Source organism: Ostrea edulis, chromosome 2 (assembly GCF_947568905.1).
Source record: "Ostrea edulis chromosome 2, xbOstEdul1.1, whole genome shotgun sequence".
NCBI classification, from domain to species: domain Eukaryota; kingdom Metazoa; phylum Mollusca; class Bivalvia; order Ostreida; family Ostreidae; genus Ostrea; species Ostrea edulis.
Genome location: NC_079165.1, coordinates 72,442,194 through 72,455,600, shown reverse-complemented (window position 1 = coordinate 72,455,600; position 13,407 = coordinate 72,442,194). Strand labels below are relative to the sequence as shown.

Sequence of the window (13,407 nt, the reverse complement as noted above, 5' to 3'; positions counted from 1 at the left end):
GTGAAATGAAATTCAAGAGGGACGTGTCAAAACTATGTTTTTGGTCGCTAATACCGGGTTTGCCCACCAATAAGCGATTATAACGGCGCATAGAAATAAAGAATTAATGCACTTTTGCAGATTTGAATTAAGTTTTTCTGATTCATTGAATGCCATAGACAGCATTCATCATATTTCTGTTCAAATATTTTCTTGACTCGCCGACAGTTCGGATTTTTTATGCTTGATAAAGGGTGAGTTTATTACATCAGGATTAGGGTTAGAGATTAAATCTGCTATGAGAGAGAGCAAGGAATTAGAGTTAAGGTTGCAGAAAGAAATTTCAAGGAAATTTGGACATGAACAATTTTTCAAAATAAATAATTGAGCTTGGAAAAATGACGGGATATGACTTTCAACAAGAATCAGAGAAAATACAATTAGGGCGAGAAAAATAAAGAAGAAAAAAGAAGATAAAAGACAGAAAGAGAACGAGAAGCAGAGGTTTCAGTTTACATTGTATGCGAGAAAAAACGATATGAAAGAGCAGAGAGAGAGAAAGAGTAGAGGGAGAGAAAAAGAAATTGAGTCAAGACTGAATTTGATGCAGCTAAGAATATCAGATTACTTTCAAAATTAAAAAAAAAATCAGAAGATAAATATATTCCCCAATTTGAAAAAAAAAGTTAAAAATTAATTTGAAATGGCCGCTAACTGTTTGGTCAACTTTGTTGCAAAATGTACTGATTGGCAAAACGCTGGACACAGCAGAAGGTTCAGACTATGATAAGGTCAAGGCAAGGATCTTAAAAGCTTATTAATCAAACAGGCAAAAGTTCAGAAAGTACAAAAAATTACAACCAAGCGTATTATGTTTTTGCCAAAGAAAAATATTTCTCTCGTAATAAGAATTTTTGGCGTTTATCTAAAGCTTCAGACTTTGGTGAAAATATTGCTTCAAGCGTTTCAGTCATCCCTTTCCTCATGTCCCTGTCTTCAACTTGCGGCGACTCTACGTCAGGTCTAAGGTCGGGACTATCTGAAGGTTCCTCTGGTGTAGGATCGCTTTCTACTTGTACTAATTGTAAGAAAAAGAACATTGGGTTAGTAAATGTTTTAAGCTTAAGAGAAAAAATGACCTGACAAACCACAGCTTCGTGATTGCAGTGTATGCTGGGACTAGTTTTAGCTTCTCCAAAAGTACAAGTTCTATCGTCTTTATCAATAGAACTTATAGTCAATAGTACTTGGGATAAGAAGGACCTACTATACTACATAAATTATGAAACACACTGTGTCCGTTTTGTTATACATACATACATACATACATTTAAGAAATGAACATAACTTTTTAGCTGTTCATTGTCAATATGAACGGATTTGGATTTGAGGCAAATTCTGTGAATCGCGCGAATTTTGGTGATGGAATATGCATGTAGCCTACACATATATTATGTATGTATGTATGTACATATATGTACAGTGGGAGTTAATATATGGAGGTTCACTTTCCTTCGAGTATCTTTCGATCTTATACAGACAGCATTAGTTTATGATATACCTTGGGCCAATAACATACCCCCCCCCCCCTTCTAGGGATTTTTCTACACTATGATTTTTTGAAAGTGTGTATATTCATGTTGGGCATTTCCAAGATATGGCTTTTGGCTGGTACCGTGTTCCATACCCCATTAAAGACGACACACTGTAAACACAAGCAATGGGCAAGGGACTTCCCAGGGAGGACATTTGTGAGAAATACGTATAAAAATAGAACACAGTGTAATGTGGAAAGTGGAACATATTTTTAAATGTCTACAAAATACAATTTTTATTGATACATTTCATTCATGCCATACGAAATCATATACTACATTCCCAAGATAACATGTACCTATTAGCATGTTCAACACTAAGTAAACAGTATGAACTCCAAAACATCTAAATGGGTTAAAATTAATGCTGGAGTTCCACAAGGTTTAGTTTTAGGACCTCTACTATTTCTCATTTACATTAACGACATTGTCCTTGACATAAAATGTACCATTAGATTATTTGCTGACGATACTACTCTATATATTGCCGTTGACAACCCGCAAAGAGCTAGTGATACCCTTAACTGCGATCTTCAAAAGATTCATTTGTGGTCTAGGAAATGGCTCGTTAACTTCAATCCCTCTAAAACAGAATCATTAATAATAAGCAACAAACGTACACAAACTACTCACCCGGACTTGTTCTTTAACAATTATGTCATAAAAAATGTTGAATGTCATAAGCATCTAGGCGTTACATTTTCCCAAAATGGGTCATGGTCATTTCATGTTCATACAGTTCTCTCCAAAGCTTCTGTTAGATTAAATATGCTACGGAAAATTTGTCATATATTAGATAGAAAATCATTAGAGAAGTTTTCTTTTTCTTTTATCAGACCTATTCTTGAATATGCTGACGTAATATGGGATAATATTTCTACTGAACTTGGTCATAAAATCGAACATCTTAATCAAGAAGCAGCCAGAATCATAACTGGGGGTACAAAACTTACAAATATACTTAATTTTTACAAAGAATTGTGTTGGGAACCACTTGAAAGCAGGAGGAAAAAACATAAAATTATCCAATTTCACAAAATGGTCCACGGCCTAGTTCCCTAGTACTTATGTAATCTTGTTCCTCCCAAAATATATGAATCTCACTCGCATAACACATGACAAGCTGACAATATTTTACAAACCAAATGTAAAACCACGCAATACAAAAATTCATTTCTGCCCAGTATAGTATCTCTCTGTGGAATAGTCTTCCTGACGATGTGAAAAACAACCCCTCAATATCAAATCTTAAAAGGCATTTGAACATAAATATTAAATCCCCTCCGCCATACTTTCTCACAGGTTCACGACAAGCTCAGATTTTACATGCACGTCTACGAATGAATTCCAGTTCATTAAAGTATCATTTATTCACAAAAAATATTGTCGACAGTCCTTTATGCTTATGTGGTGAAGTAGAAGACAGCAAACATTATCTCTTAGAATGTCCATTGTATCATCAACTTAGGACCAGGTATCTTTTAAATCTAACACAATTGTGTAACATTAACACAAACACTATGCTTTTTGGAAATTCACACTTATCAGTATCTGAAAACATAACTATATCTCAATCAGTACATAAATTTATTATACAAAGTAAGAGATTTGCTGTACCCTATAAAACCTGATATATCAGCAATACTTTCGCTTGCATTCTAATATTTGCCTTTTGTATATGTTCTAAATGATGTTGAAATATTCACACAACCCATCACACATCATCACCATTGTTTTATCATTATTTTGTATGTACATGTAAATGACGAATCGCATATGTATGTTATTGCCATAATCATAACACGATTCTGATTTATTAATGTAAAATAGGAGACGGATTTATATAAGTGCTAGCACTTGTTTCCGAATCCTGTTCATTTTGCATCTGTTTGTATGTTTCATGTAATGCTTCATTTAATAAATATAGTTTAAACCAAACAGTATGAAAAACGGTTTATTCCTAGATAATATAGGGGCCTAGATCTAATCCATAGGCCCTATATCTTTATATGATATATACAATCTTGAGTTAGTAAATATAAGTTTAGCATTCTAAACATTAAAAATTAAAAAAAATAAATTAAATTTGAAAATTTTCAGCTCAAATCGTGTCCATGTCCCTTTAAACAATATACAATCAACCACATTTTTTGTCATTCGAAACTCTAAGTCATAAGCTGACTATTAAAAAAAAGATTGTTTAACATTCTAATCTACATCTGGGAATAGTGTAACATGTTCTTGTGTGGGGTGTATTCTCTTTGTACATGTAATTATTTGTTTTACATGATAACATTTCTTTTATGAATAAGGTGAAGACACAAGGTGTCCATCAGGACAAGGATCAGAAACAGGTTTTACTCCATGTCAAGGTAATACTCATGTTAAATAATGTACACTACGTACTGTATTTGAATTTTGACCGTAGGCTGTAATAACCAGTTTCAATGCTTTTGATTCAAATTATTCAAACGTATGATAAAACAATTATTGATATTTTTCAGTCAATACGACACTTTAGCAACTCACGAAATACAATATTCACCTTGTGTTCCAGATTCGGGGATTATAATTGTTACGTATTTCTTATGTTGCTGACATATCTTACATGTCTTATAGGATTGAATAATTCCGTGTTTTCCAATGGCTGAGATCAATAACCTAGGGAAAATATCAACCTGCAAGTGAATATAACTTTGTTTTCTCCACATCGGGGGAATTTTAAAAATTGAGATTATTGATTAATATTTTGGTCACTCAATGAAAACTACTCACTTTCGACGATCTTGTAGTAATTGCACAGCAGGGTGACTTCTATCACGAACTGTTGATTTATTAAGTAACATCAAACACGATCTATAGATGACAGGTCCATATTTAAATTCTACATGTTCTAGTAGTCGGTTTCGATGTTTTAGCTTGATAGTAAACAAAAAAGCTCGTAACTCTCATTACATGTACTATTGTAGTATATAAAGGAGAGACGAGAAAATCTTTTGGCTGGACCGGGAATCGAACCCGGGACCCCTGCATTACTAGTCAGGTGCTCTAACCACCGAGGTATCCAGGCCGATATCCACAGTCCGTATAGCCCTAATTACTACACTATCAACTAGTTTTTGCGTTTAGTTATAAACAAAGATGGCGTTCCGATTTTTTCTAATTATTCAATCATATAATCAAAATAGAGTTGCCGGTCGCGGTAGCCCAGTGAAGAGTGTTCGCGCTTCGTGACCGGGAGGTCGCCATGACCGCGTCAAGCCTAAGATGTAAACATACACTGTAGGTAGAAATTTCTCCTTCTCAAAACTTTCGACAATTAGGCGAGAATCACAGTTCTTTCATATATGACCTGCAAAATGGAGGTCCTCTTTCGCGACTGGCATTGGCACGCTAGGAGTTTTGTGATTGATAAGTGTTCGTTATTTTCACTATTTTCATAATTATTGACATTTCTATTTCAGTAATATGTTTTAACTACCCTCAAAGTACATTAATTATTCTTCTCACCCTCCAGGCTCGGTGAATATTGTACTTCCCAGGTAGCTAAGGCACTGTATTCAAAAACTTCTACGTGAGAAGAAAAAATCTCTTGCTGTGACCTTCAATTCGACTTTTAGATATATCGATGACGTTTTGTCTATTAACAATGATAGCTTTCATTCATATGTCGATTTGATATATCCCTGTGACTCGAAATAAAGGACACCACAGAGTCGTCCACTTCTGCTTCATACTTAGATATTTTATTGAAAGTAGACATTAACGGCATACTGACAACTCAACTGTATGACAAACGGGATTATTTCAGCTTCTCCATCGTGAACTTCCCATATTTGTGTAGCAATATTCCATTATCACCTGCATATGGTGTTTATATATCTCAACTGATTCGATATGCAAGAGCTTGTTCTGGGTATAGTAAGTTTTTAAATCGAGGTAAGCTACTGACAAACAAGTTGATGGTACAGGGATTTCAACTCGATTGAAGTCAGCATTTCGCAAATTCTATGGTCGTTATAACGATCTAGTTCGTCAATACAACCTCGCATTGGGTCAAATGCTGTCTGACGTGTTTCATACCGATTGTTAGGCCGTTCTTGTCACACTGATTTTGACTGCGGATAACTCCGTTTACCTGATCAGGATATAGGGCTCACGGCGGGTGTGACCGGTCAACAGGGGATGCTTACTCCTCCTAGGCACCTGATCCCACCTCTGGTGTGTCCAGGGGTCCGTGTTTGCAACTATCTATTTTGTATTGCTTGTAGGAGTTATGAGATTGATCACTGTTCGTTATCTTTACCTTGCATTGATCACAAAAATTACAACAATTGTATACTTTTGGCCTCAGAAATATAAGATATTTTATGCTAGAAGTATTGAACTTATAATTGAGTTTTAACTGCTTTTTTCGACTCTACGTGACAATATTGCTTAATTCTCATCATGGAACATACTCTACATGTATATGATTCAAAACAGACCATTGCGAAAACTATATTTCGATCTGAGGTTAAAAAAGCGTACACTTGCTTGGGAACAATCATGGAAATTTTTACAATGTCTAAAGATCTAGAACAACAACAAAACTGCAGATTCTTATTTCAGTTGTCCCGCATATCCGTGTATCTACCAACGTTGCTGTTGGTTTGGAATCTGGAAAAACATACATACCATCTTTTGGAGCATCTTTAGAGGCTGTTTTCAAATGCAATTTTCGAAATCCAAGTTCCTCCTATTATTATGATGTTCATTGGTTCATCAATGGTGATGAAGTAAAGATTGTTAAGAAAAAGCCATATCGAGATATTCAGCAAACCTGGCTTCGTCCTGCTGACTGGGTCGAAAAATACAACCTGAATATGATTGTAAGTTGTTTTATGATTACTCAGCATTTTGGTTATTATCAACATGCTATGAATTGTATCATTAAGAAATAAAATATCATTTTTGAGTGTCATTGGGATTTATGACATGAAGTTGGTCACGTGATTCAATCCTGTAACGCCCAAAAGGGAGTAATTCTTAATTATAAGGGCTATGTCTATCTACCTTTAAAAAGGTGGCTGATTTTTGCCATTTTACAAATTGTCGTCATTTCGTTATTTCGAGGCGAAAAGACGACATAACGAAAATTAGCATTTAAACCATCAACACGGGATAAAACAATTTTTTTCAATAAACTGTAAATCTAAAAATGAATTCTTTTGTTTTCGTATACCTATGACGTCATAATATGCGCTGACCCCAGTGTAAACTGGTACCCTGTTGACTTCGCTTCTCTTGTGTGTAGCCAATCGTAACTACTCGGCTATTTCCGTAACCGCAAATGAACCTCGTATATATGTGGATCGACGCCATCAGAGTTGGTTGCTACGTATATATAAACGTAACTTTGACGTCACAGTCGTACGTTACACTATGAAACGTGAACTTTCAAAAGCATCTAAGATATTATACACATCTAAGGTATTGTACCACTATCAATTTCCACTTACATGTTATGTATTAGAGTGAATAAGACGTTAATGATACCAAAACTGAATCTGTGGTGAAAATATAAATAACATATTATTCAGGGATTCGGTTCTGGCCTTTTAACACTCATCCACGTGCGCGCTTCCGGCGAAGAAATGCATCGATTTGATGCAATTCTTGTGCCGATCCACGTCCGAGTCTTCGTACCGGTTACGGAAAATGACGAACGCGTGATCCGATTGGTGTGTAGCATCAATCAGCAGGGAACCAGTTTAACCCCAGTGACGGGGTGTATATATTCTTATGACGTCATAATACATATATGTGGTCAGTAAACCACGTAGAAGGGGCATATTGAAAATATTAGATTAGTAAGAGACATAACATCGTTGTATGTAGTATTGATTTCAGCCAATGAAATTGCAAGATTTTTATAAGAGACAGGATAAATTTCCGTATTACCCCTGTAAGTGTCTACATAACTAATAAATTATGTAGTATTGGTTTAAGCCAATGGAATTCCAAGATTTTTATCAAAGGCAGGATACCTTGATTTACTCAGTTGCTGAATATTGTAATTTTGCCTAGATATTCAGAGCAAGAATGTTTTTGTAGATTCCATTGCCCTTGGAACTAGTGATACTTTTAACTGGTACTCACGTGACCGATAAGGCCTGTGGGTCTCTTGTTAATTCCTATCCGATCATATTTAACTATTTCAAGAACACATACTTGTGTCGCATGTTGACATATTACTTTACATGATCACATCCTGAATCGCATGTGTGTATGCCGGGGGGGGGGGGGGGGGGGGGGGGGGGGGGGGGGGCATATATATGCCATATAAATAGCTTGTTTGACAGCGTACTTGTCTTAATCAAATTACGCCTGTTGAATGTCACATGTGAGCGATATTCAATATTTAATAGAATTTTGATAATTCTTATCCGATCATCTTTAAGTTGCATGCTCACATAATATTTAGAAAAGTAAATCATATGTAGATGTAGCCTTTATTTGTGTTGTTTCAAATCTACTACCCTTTGTTGACATCATTCCCATTACAGGAAAGTGTAGTTATGATAACACTTATTTGACCTGGATGGTAAAATCGTAGCAATTTTAGTGTATTCTCAAACTCACTGAGGTTTGGGCTTCGAACATTATGACAATATACTACCATCCATTTCACCAATAGCTTTTCCCCCAATTTACCTACACATTAACTTCAATAACTTTAATAATGAAATTCATTGTTTGTAAGGTCAAGTGCTCTGTACGAGTGCGAACAACTTCGACTGGCATTCCTGCGAATCACAATGAAAGTCCTGACTATGAGGCTGGAATATTTGTGAGTATTTCCATTATCAATAACCTTAAAGCGCCAAGACTGGTGATTTTCATATCCTTGATTCAACGCACACATGTAGTTCTGTGATTTTCATGAAAATGTGAGCAAATTCAACATCTAGATATACTATAAGAGATTGATTTTTCGAAATCATGTATTAAAACATTCAATACAGTTTCAGACTCAACCGCTATACATGCAACAACACAAATTCAACGAATTTCATGTATTTCCGTCATAAATTTGGCGGATTACACATTTATTCGTTTTTCGCACAAACTATGCATCATATTAAGGTCTAATTTTCAATAAAGAAGGAAGTAAAGTTTTACTGTAAACTAAATTGTGTGTCGCCGGTCATGTAGATAAATATGTACAGTACATGTTATGAAGATGATATGACTTCATACAGATATAAGATTGAGTTTTGTATAAGAGAGTTCTTTTAAAGAGGTACTCGACATCGTCATAATGGCTGACTTCCTTTTAAAACATGGATGAAAATATAAATATCAGCAATATTTGTCTATTCATTTTAAAAATTCTCGCCTAGCTGAGTAGCTCAGTAGGTCAGCACGTCCACGGCTAAACTGTAGATCGCGTGTTCAAATCCAGCAGAGGTTTTATTTTTTTCATATTGCTTTCAACTAAAACTGTATTTCTTTTGACTAAATAAAGTAAATTTGAAAGTTTTCAATTTCAAAATAATGTTGTACATATCCTCCACTTTTCAACCATATCAAATTTCTCTGGTGTAGCATACATCCTTAAAATCTTCTTCAGTTTTATTTGCAAATTAAAAGTTCAGCATCATTGCGTAGTGTAGATTTAAATTTGTTCACACCATGACCCGGGGCCAGGGTAGTATCACAATAGGGATTAATTAGCTTTATAGAGGAATATTTTCTTAAGATCAAAGGTACCACTCGTCAAATCTATATGCAATCATCCTCAAGTAGTGTAGATTTACACTTTACCTTCACAACATGGATCCTGCCCGGGTCAGGACAGAACCACATTAAGGGTTTAAAGTTCTATATAGAAATATTTCGGAAAATTCATTACAAATTATCTTCTTAGGAACAACAATGACACAATTTGTCAAAGCGATATGTATACAAGCATCCTCGTGTATTATAGATTCATTGATCCCGTGGGTCATAATAGAGGTTGAAAGTTTTACATAAGAAGATCATAATGTGAAAATACTTTTAAAATGTGGACAACTAAAAGGGTACAAATATCTTCTCCTCTAACTCTAGAATGTCTAGTTCATGAACGGAGTGCATATTTGTAATGAGCATGACCATGATGCCTTTACCATATTGTGAAATTCATACTGTCTGGTTATGTAGTTCTGGTTCCAGGGCGGGGAACTTGGTTCATAAACTGGAAATTCAGTATATCTTCAAAACATATTTTGCATATACATGTAACTGTTATGCCATGACCATAAACCAAGGCATTTGAAGAAGGTCAAGGTTGTTATTTCGTTAAAAAAATGTTTTCCATTAATATTTGTTTCCGAATCCTTTTCTGATGATGATGTTTTGTCTATTCATATGATTAAAAGATAAGCCCCATGTTGCAGTTAGTGGTACACATGTAATACTTGTGCCGAAGGTTAAGCATTTATCCCCTAATATTTACATTTCCAATGTCTTTGCCTTCTATACCATTACCAATTAAAATGATAGTCATTTCTTCGTGAGTGCAATGCAGTTGAGAACAGTGTGTATATGGATCTTGATAAATATAGCACTTCTATTTCAACGGCTGGCAATTCCAATAGAGACGAAAGAAGACAGTAGACGCATGTATAAATCAGTTTTGAACATTCATGAGGAAATGAACTGTAACGTTTCACGCCAGCATATTTTTCATGAAGTAGGCCGGCGTGAAGCGTCGCAGTTCATACCCTCATGTATTTTCAAAAATGAAATTTATTTCTTAATTGTGTCCTGGTGAATGCACAAAGTGTTTCATAATGTCTATTTTCTGCTTATGCTTTCGCCTCCATACCATGCAGTACTGCAGTGCATAAAGGGAAGGGGTGTTTTGGAACACTTTCAATTTGGGAACTCGGGATACATTTCTTTTTAACTAAAAATAATTATATTTTCTTCATACATATATATTTTTAGGGGTTCGCCCTGAACTCCTTTTTAGCTCATCTGAAACCTCAAGTGAGTATTTCTGATCGTCTGTTGTCCGTCGTCTTTCTGTCTGTCTGTAAACTTTTCACATTTTCGACTTCTTCTCCAGACCCACTGGGCTAATTTCAACCAAACTTGGCAAAAAGCTTCCTTTAGGTGAAAGGCTTTCAAGTTTGTTCAAATGAGGTTTCAAAAGGGAAATAATCACAAAAATGCAAAAATACGGTTGGACCATTTGAAAATCTTCTCAAGAACCAATGGGCCAGAAGAGCAGACATTTACATGAAAGCTTCCTGGCATAGTGCAGATTCAAGTTTATCAAAATTATGGCCCCCAGGGGTAGGAAGGGGCCAAAATAGGAGATCAAGGTTTTAAATCCAAATTTATTGTGAAAATCATTAAAAATCCTCTGAAGAATCACTGGGTCAGCAAAGTTGACATTTACATGAAAGCTTCCTGACATAGTGCAGTTTAAGTTTGTTAAAATCATGGTCCCCGGGTGTATGGTGGAGCCACAATAGGGGATGAAAGTTTTACATAGAAATATATAGAGAAAATCTATAAAAAAAATTCTTCCCAAGAACCATTTGGGCCAAAGAAGTTAAATTTAAACATTTACATGAAAGCTTCCTAGCATAGTGCAGATTCAAGTTTGTAAAAATCACGGCCACAGGAATTGGATGGAGCCACAAATAGGGATCAAAGTTTTACATTCGAATATAGCAGCATGTAACCAGCGCGCTAGACCGCTCGACCATCTCTATCTATCTATCTAATCTCTCTCTCTCTATATATATATATATAGCTAGCTAGATAGCTACATGTAGCTAGCTAGCTAGAGAGAGAGAGAGCTATCTATCTATCTATCTAGGCCAAGGTGGCCCAGGTGAGCGATGTGGCCCATGGGCCTCTTGATTATACCCGTCCTGATTGAGGTATAGATGTTGAAATGGCATGCATTGGTTTGATTGATGGTATTTTCCTTAACGTCTCGCTCGAGAATTTTTCACTCATATGGAGACGTCACCAAGACCGGTGAAGGGCTTCAAATTTAGGCCTATGCTTGGTGCTTATGGACATTGAGCAGTGAGGGTTCTTTAGCGTGCCACACCTATTGTGATACGGGTCATCCGTTTTTAAAGGTCATCTCCGAGGACCCGTGACATTCACACCTGATGCCAAGCATTTGGCGATGGAACTGTCACAACCAGTTAGATCTGTCGCGGTGCATTGGTTTGAAAAAGTTCCCTATACATGTACAGTGTATATTCTGGCTCAGGGGTCATAAAACGAAGCTTACTGGTGATTAAACTCCAGTAGTGACCTTGAAGATCCTCGTTTGAACGAATGTTCAGTTCTCCAAGAGTTCTTGAAGAGAATTTGTGAATGGCTTCTTTACCTTAGGATATTTCTGAAAAGTTTAATCTCATTAAGGAAATGACAGCGAAAAACTTACCTGAGCGTTCGACTAGGGTGAAATATAAAGGGTACAAATGATAATGCTGTGATGGAAAACCGAATGAATATCTCAAGACAAAGCAATCAATTATCGTAAGAGGTAGACTTGCCATATTCATTGAAAGCTATACAATTTTAAGAACACTGACTCCTCTTAAAAAAGATGTGAATTGTATGCACGTAACAATGGACATGATCCTAGTGAAGACAGTTCTATATGTTGCTATGCCAATCACTACACATGTTTCTGTTTCAGCCGACAGAAAAGCGAATTCATATTAAAGAAGGTGCACCTCGAGAAATTCAATTCAGGGTCACCGTACCTGTAGGTTGTATAGGAGTAAACCGCCAGCACCAGTGCTCGGTTGGAGTCTACCTCAGAACACCAGAGTATCAATCTGCTGGGAAACAATGCAGTAACTATGCAAACAGGAATAGCATATCTTTTGACAGGCATGGTTGTGGAATAGAAATTAACTCACTGTCATGGAATTCAAGGAAAAGTCTAAACATCACTGGAAATGTAGATAATATGGTTAACAAAGACGAGAGAGAAATATTTATCAGACTAGGCGTAAACAACTCCAACACAGAAGATGCGTCTCGGGTATGGGACAACGTAACTATTCCAGATATTCAGGTATTTCTTTCATTCACATTGCTCTTCCCTACCTTGAATCATCAGAAATCTAATTATACTTGCACTTTCTAAAAAAAAAAAAATGGTCGGGGCATATTGTTTTTGTCCCGGTCTGTTCAGCTGTCCCGGTTGTTGTCATTAAAACATTTATGTCCACTATCCAAATGATATACTAGGAGCTGAAAAGTAATGTCCTATAGATGTGCAATAAGTAAGGGTTAATGTACGAGTATCGCTCCATTCCTTAAAAGTAATGGACCGAAGGGGCCGAGGTCCATTGCTTTTAAGGAATGGAGTCATACGAGTACATTGAAATTTATTTAAATTTAAATAAAGTTAAAATCCTATGGGAGAAATTATATTTTTTCTCCCATGGGATTTTTGGTGGGAGTGAAAATCCCACCAAAATCCCTCGGGATTTTTTTTATTTCAGGTGAAAATATCTTTAAAACTACAATAGTTACAAGTGTAAATGTTGGTGCATGTCTTGTGGACATAAAATCCCATCTTTTTTGTAAAGGGTTTATTTGTATCCTTAATAAAAGGGTCGGCGAAACTCCGGACTTTTGTCGTGTCCAGAGTTAAATGTCGCACTGTTCATAATAGTATGTCGTTATTTACTACCGTTATCAAGTGATAAGAAGTATATATGAAAAAAATTCTTGTCAAATGTTTATGATATAATCATATATTATTTCTTTTTCATATCAAATCACTCTGCATTTATCATATCTAGTTTGCGCGAAG

General features: G+C 35.8%; 1 protein-coding gene across 1 annotated transcript in view; it reads left to right on the top strand.

The window, feature by feature from the left end:
• LOC125678317 (von Willebrand factor D and EGF domain-containing protein-like) overlaps positions 1-13,407 on the top strand; it is a 79,087-nt gene that overhangs the window by 22,079 nt on the left and 43,601 nt on the right. The window contains exons 4-7 of the mRNA XM_048916694.2: positions 3,887-3,946; positions 6,186-6,445; positions 8,320-8,406; positions 12,277-12,660. Of these exons, the coding sequence (XP_048772651.2) occupies positions 3,887-3,946; positions 6,186-6,445; positions 8,320-8,406; positions 12,277-12,660 (791 nt within the window). The remainder of the gene's footprint in view (positions 1-3,886; positions 3,947-6,185; positions 6,446-8,319; positions 8,407-12,276; positions 12,661-13,407) is intronic.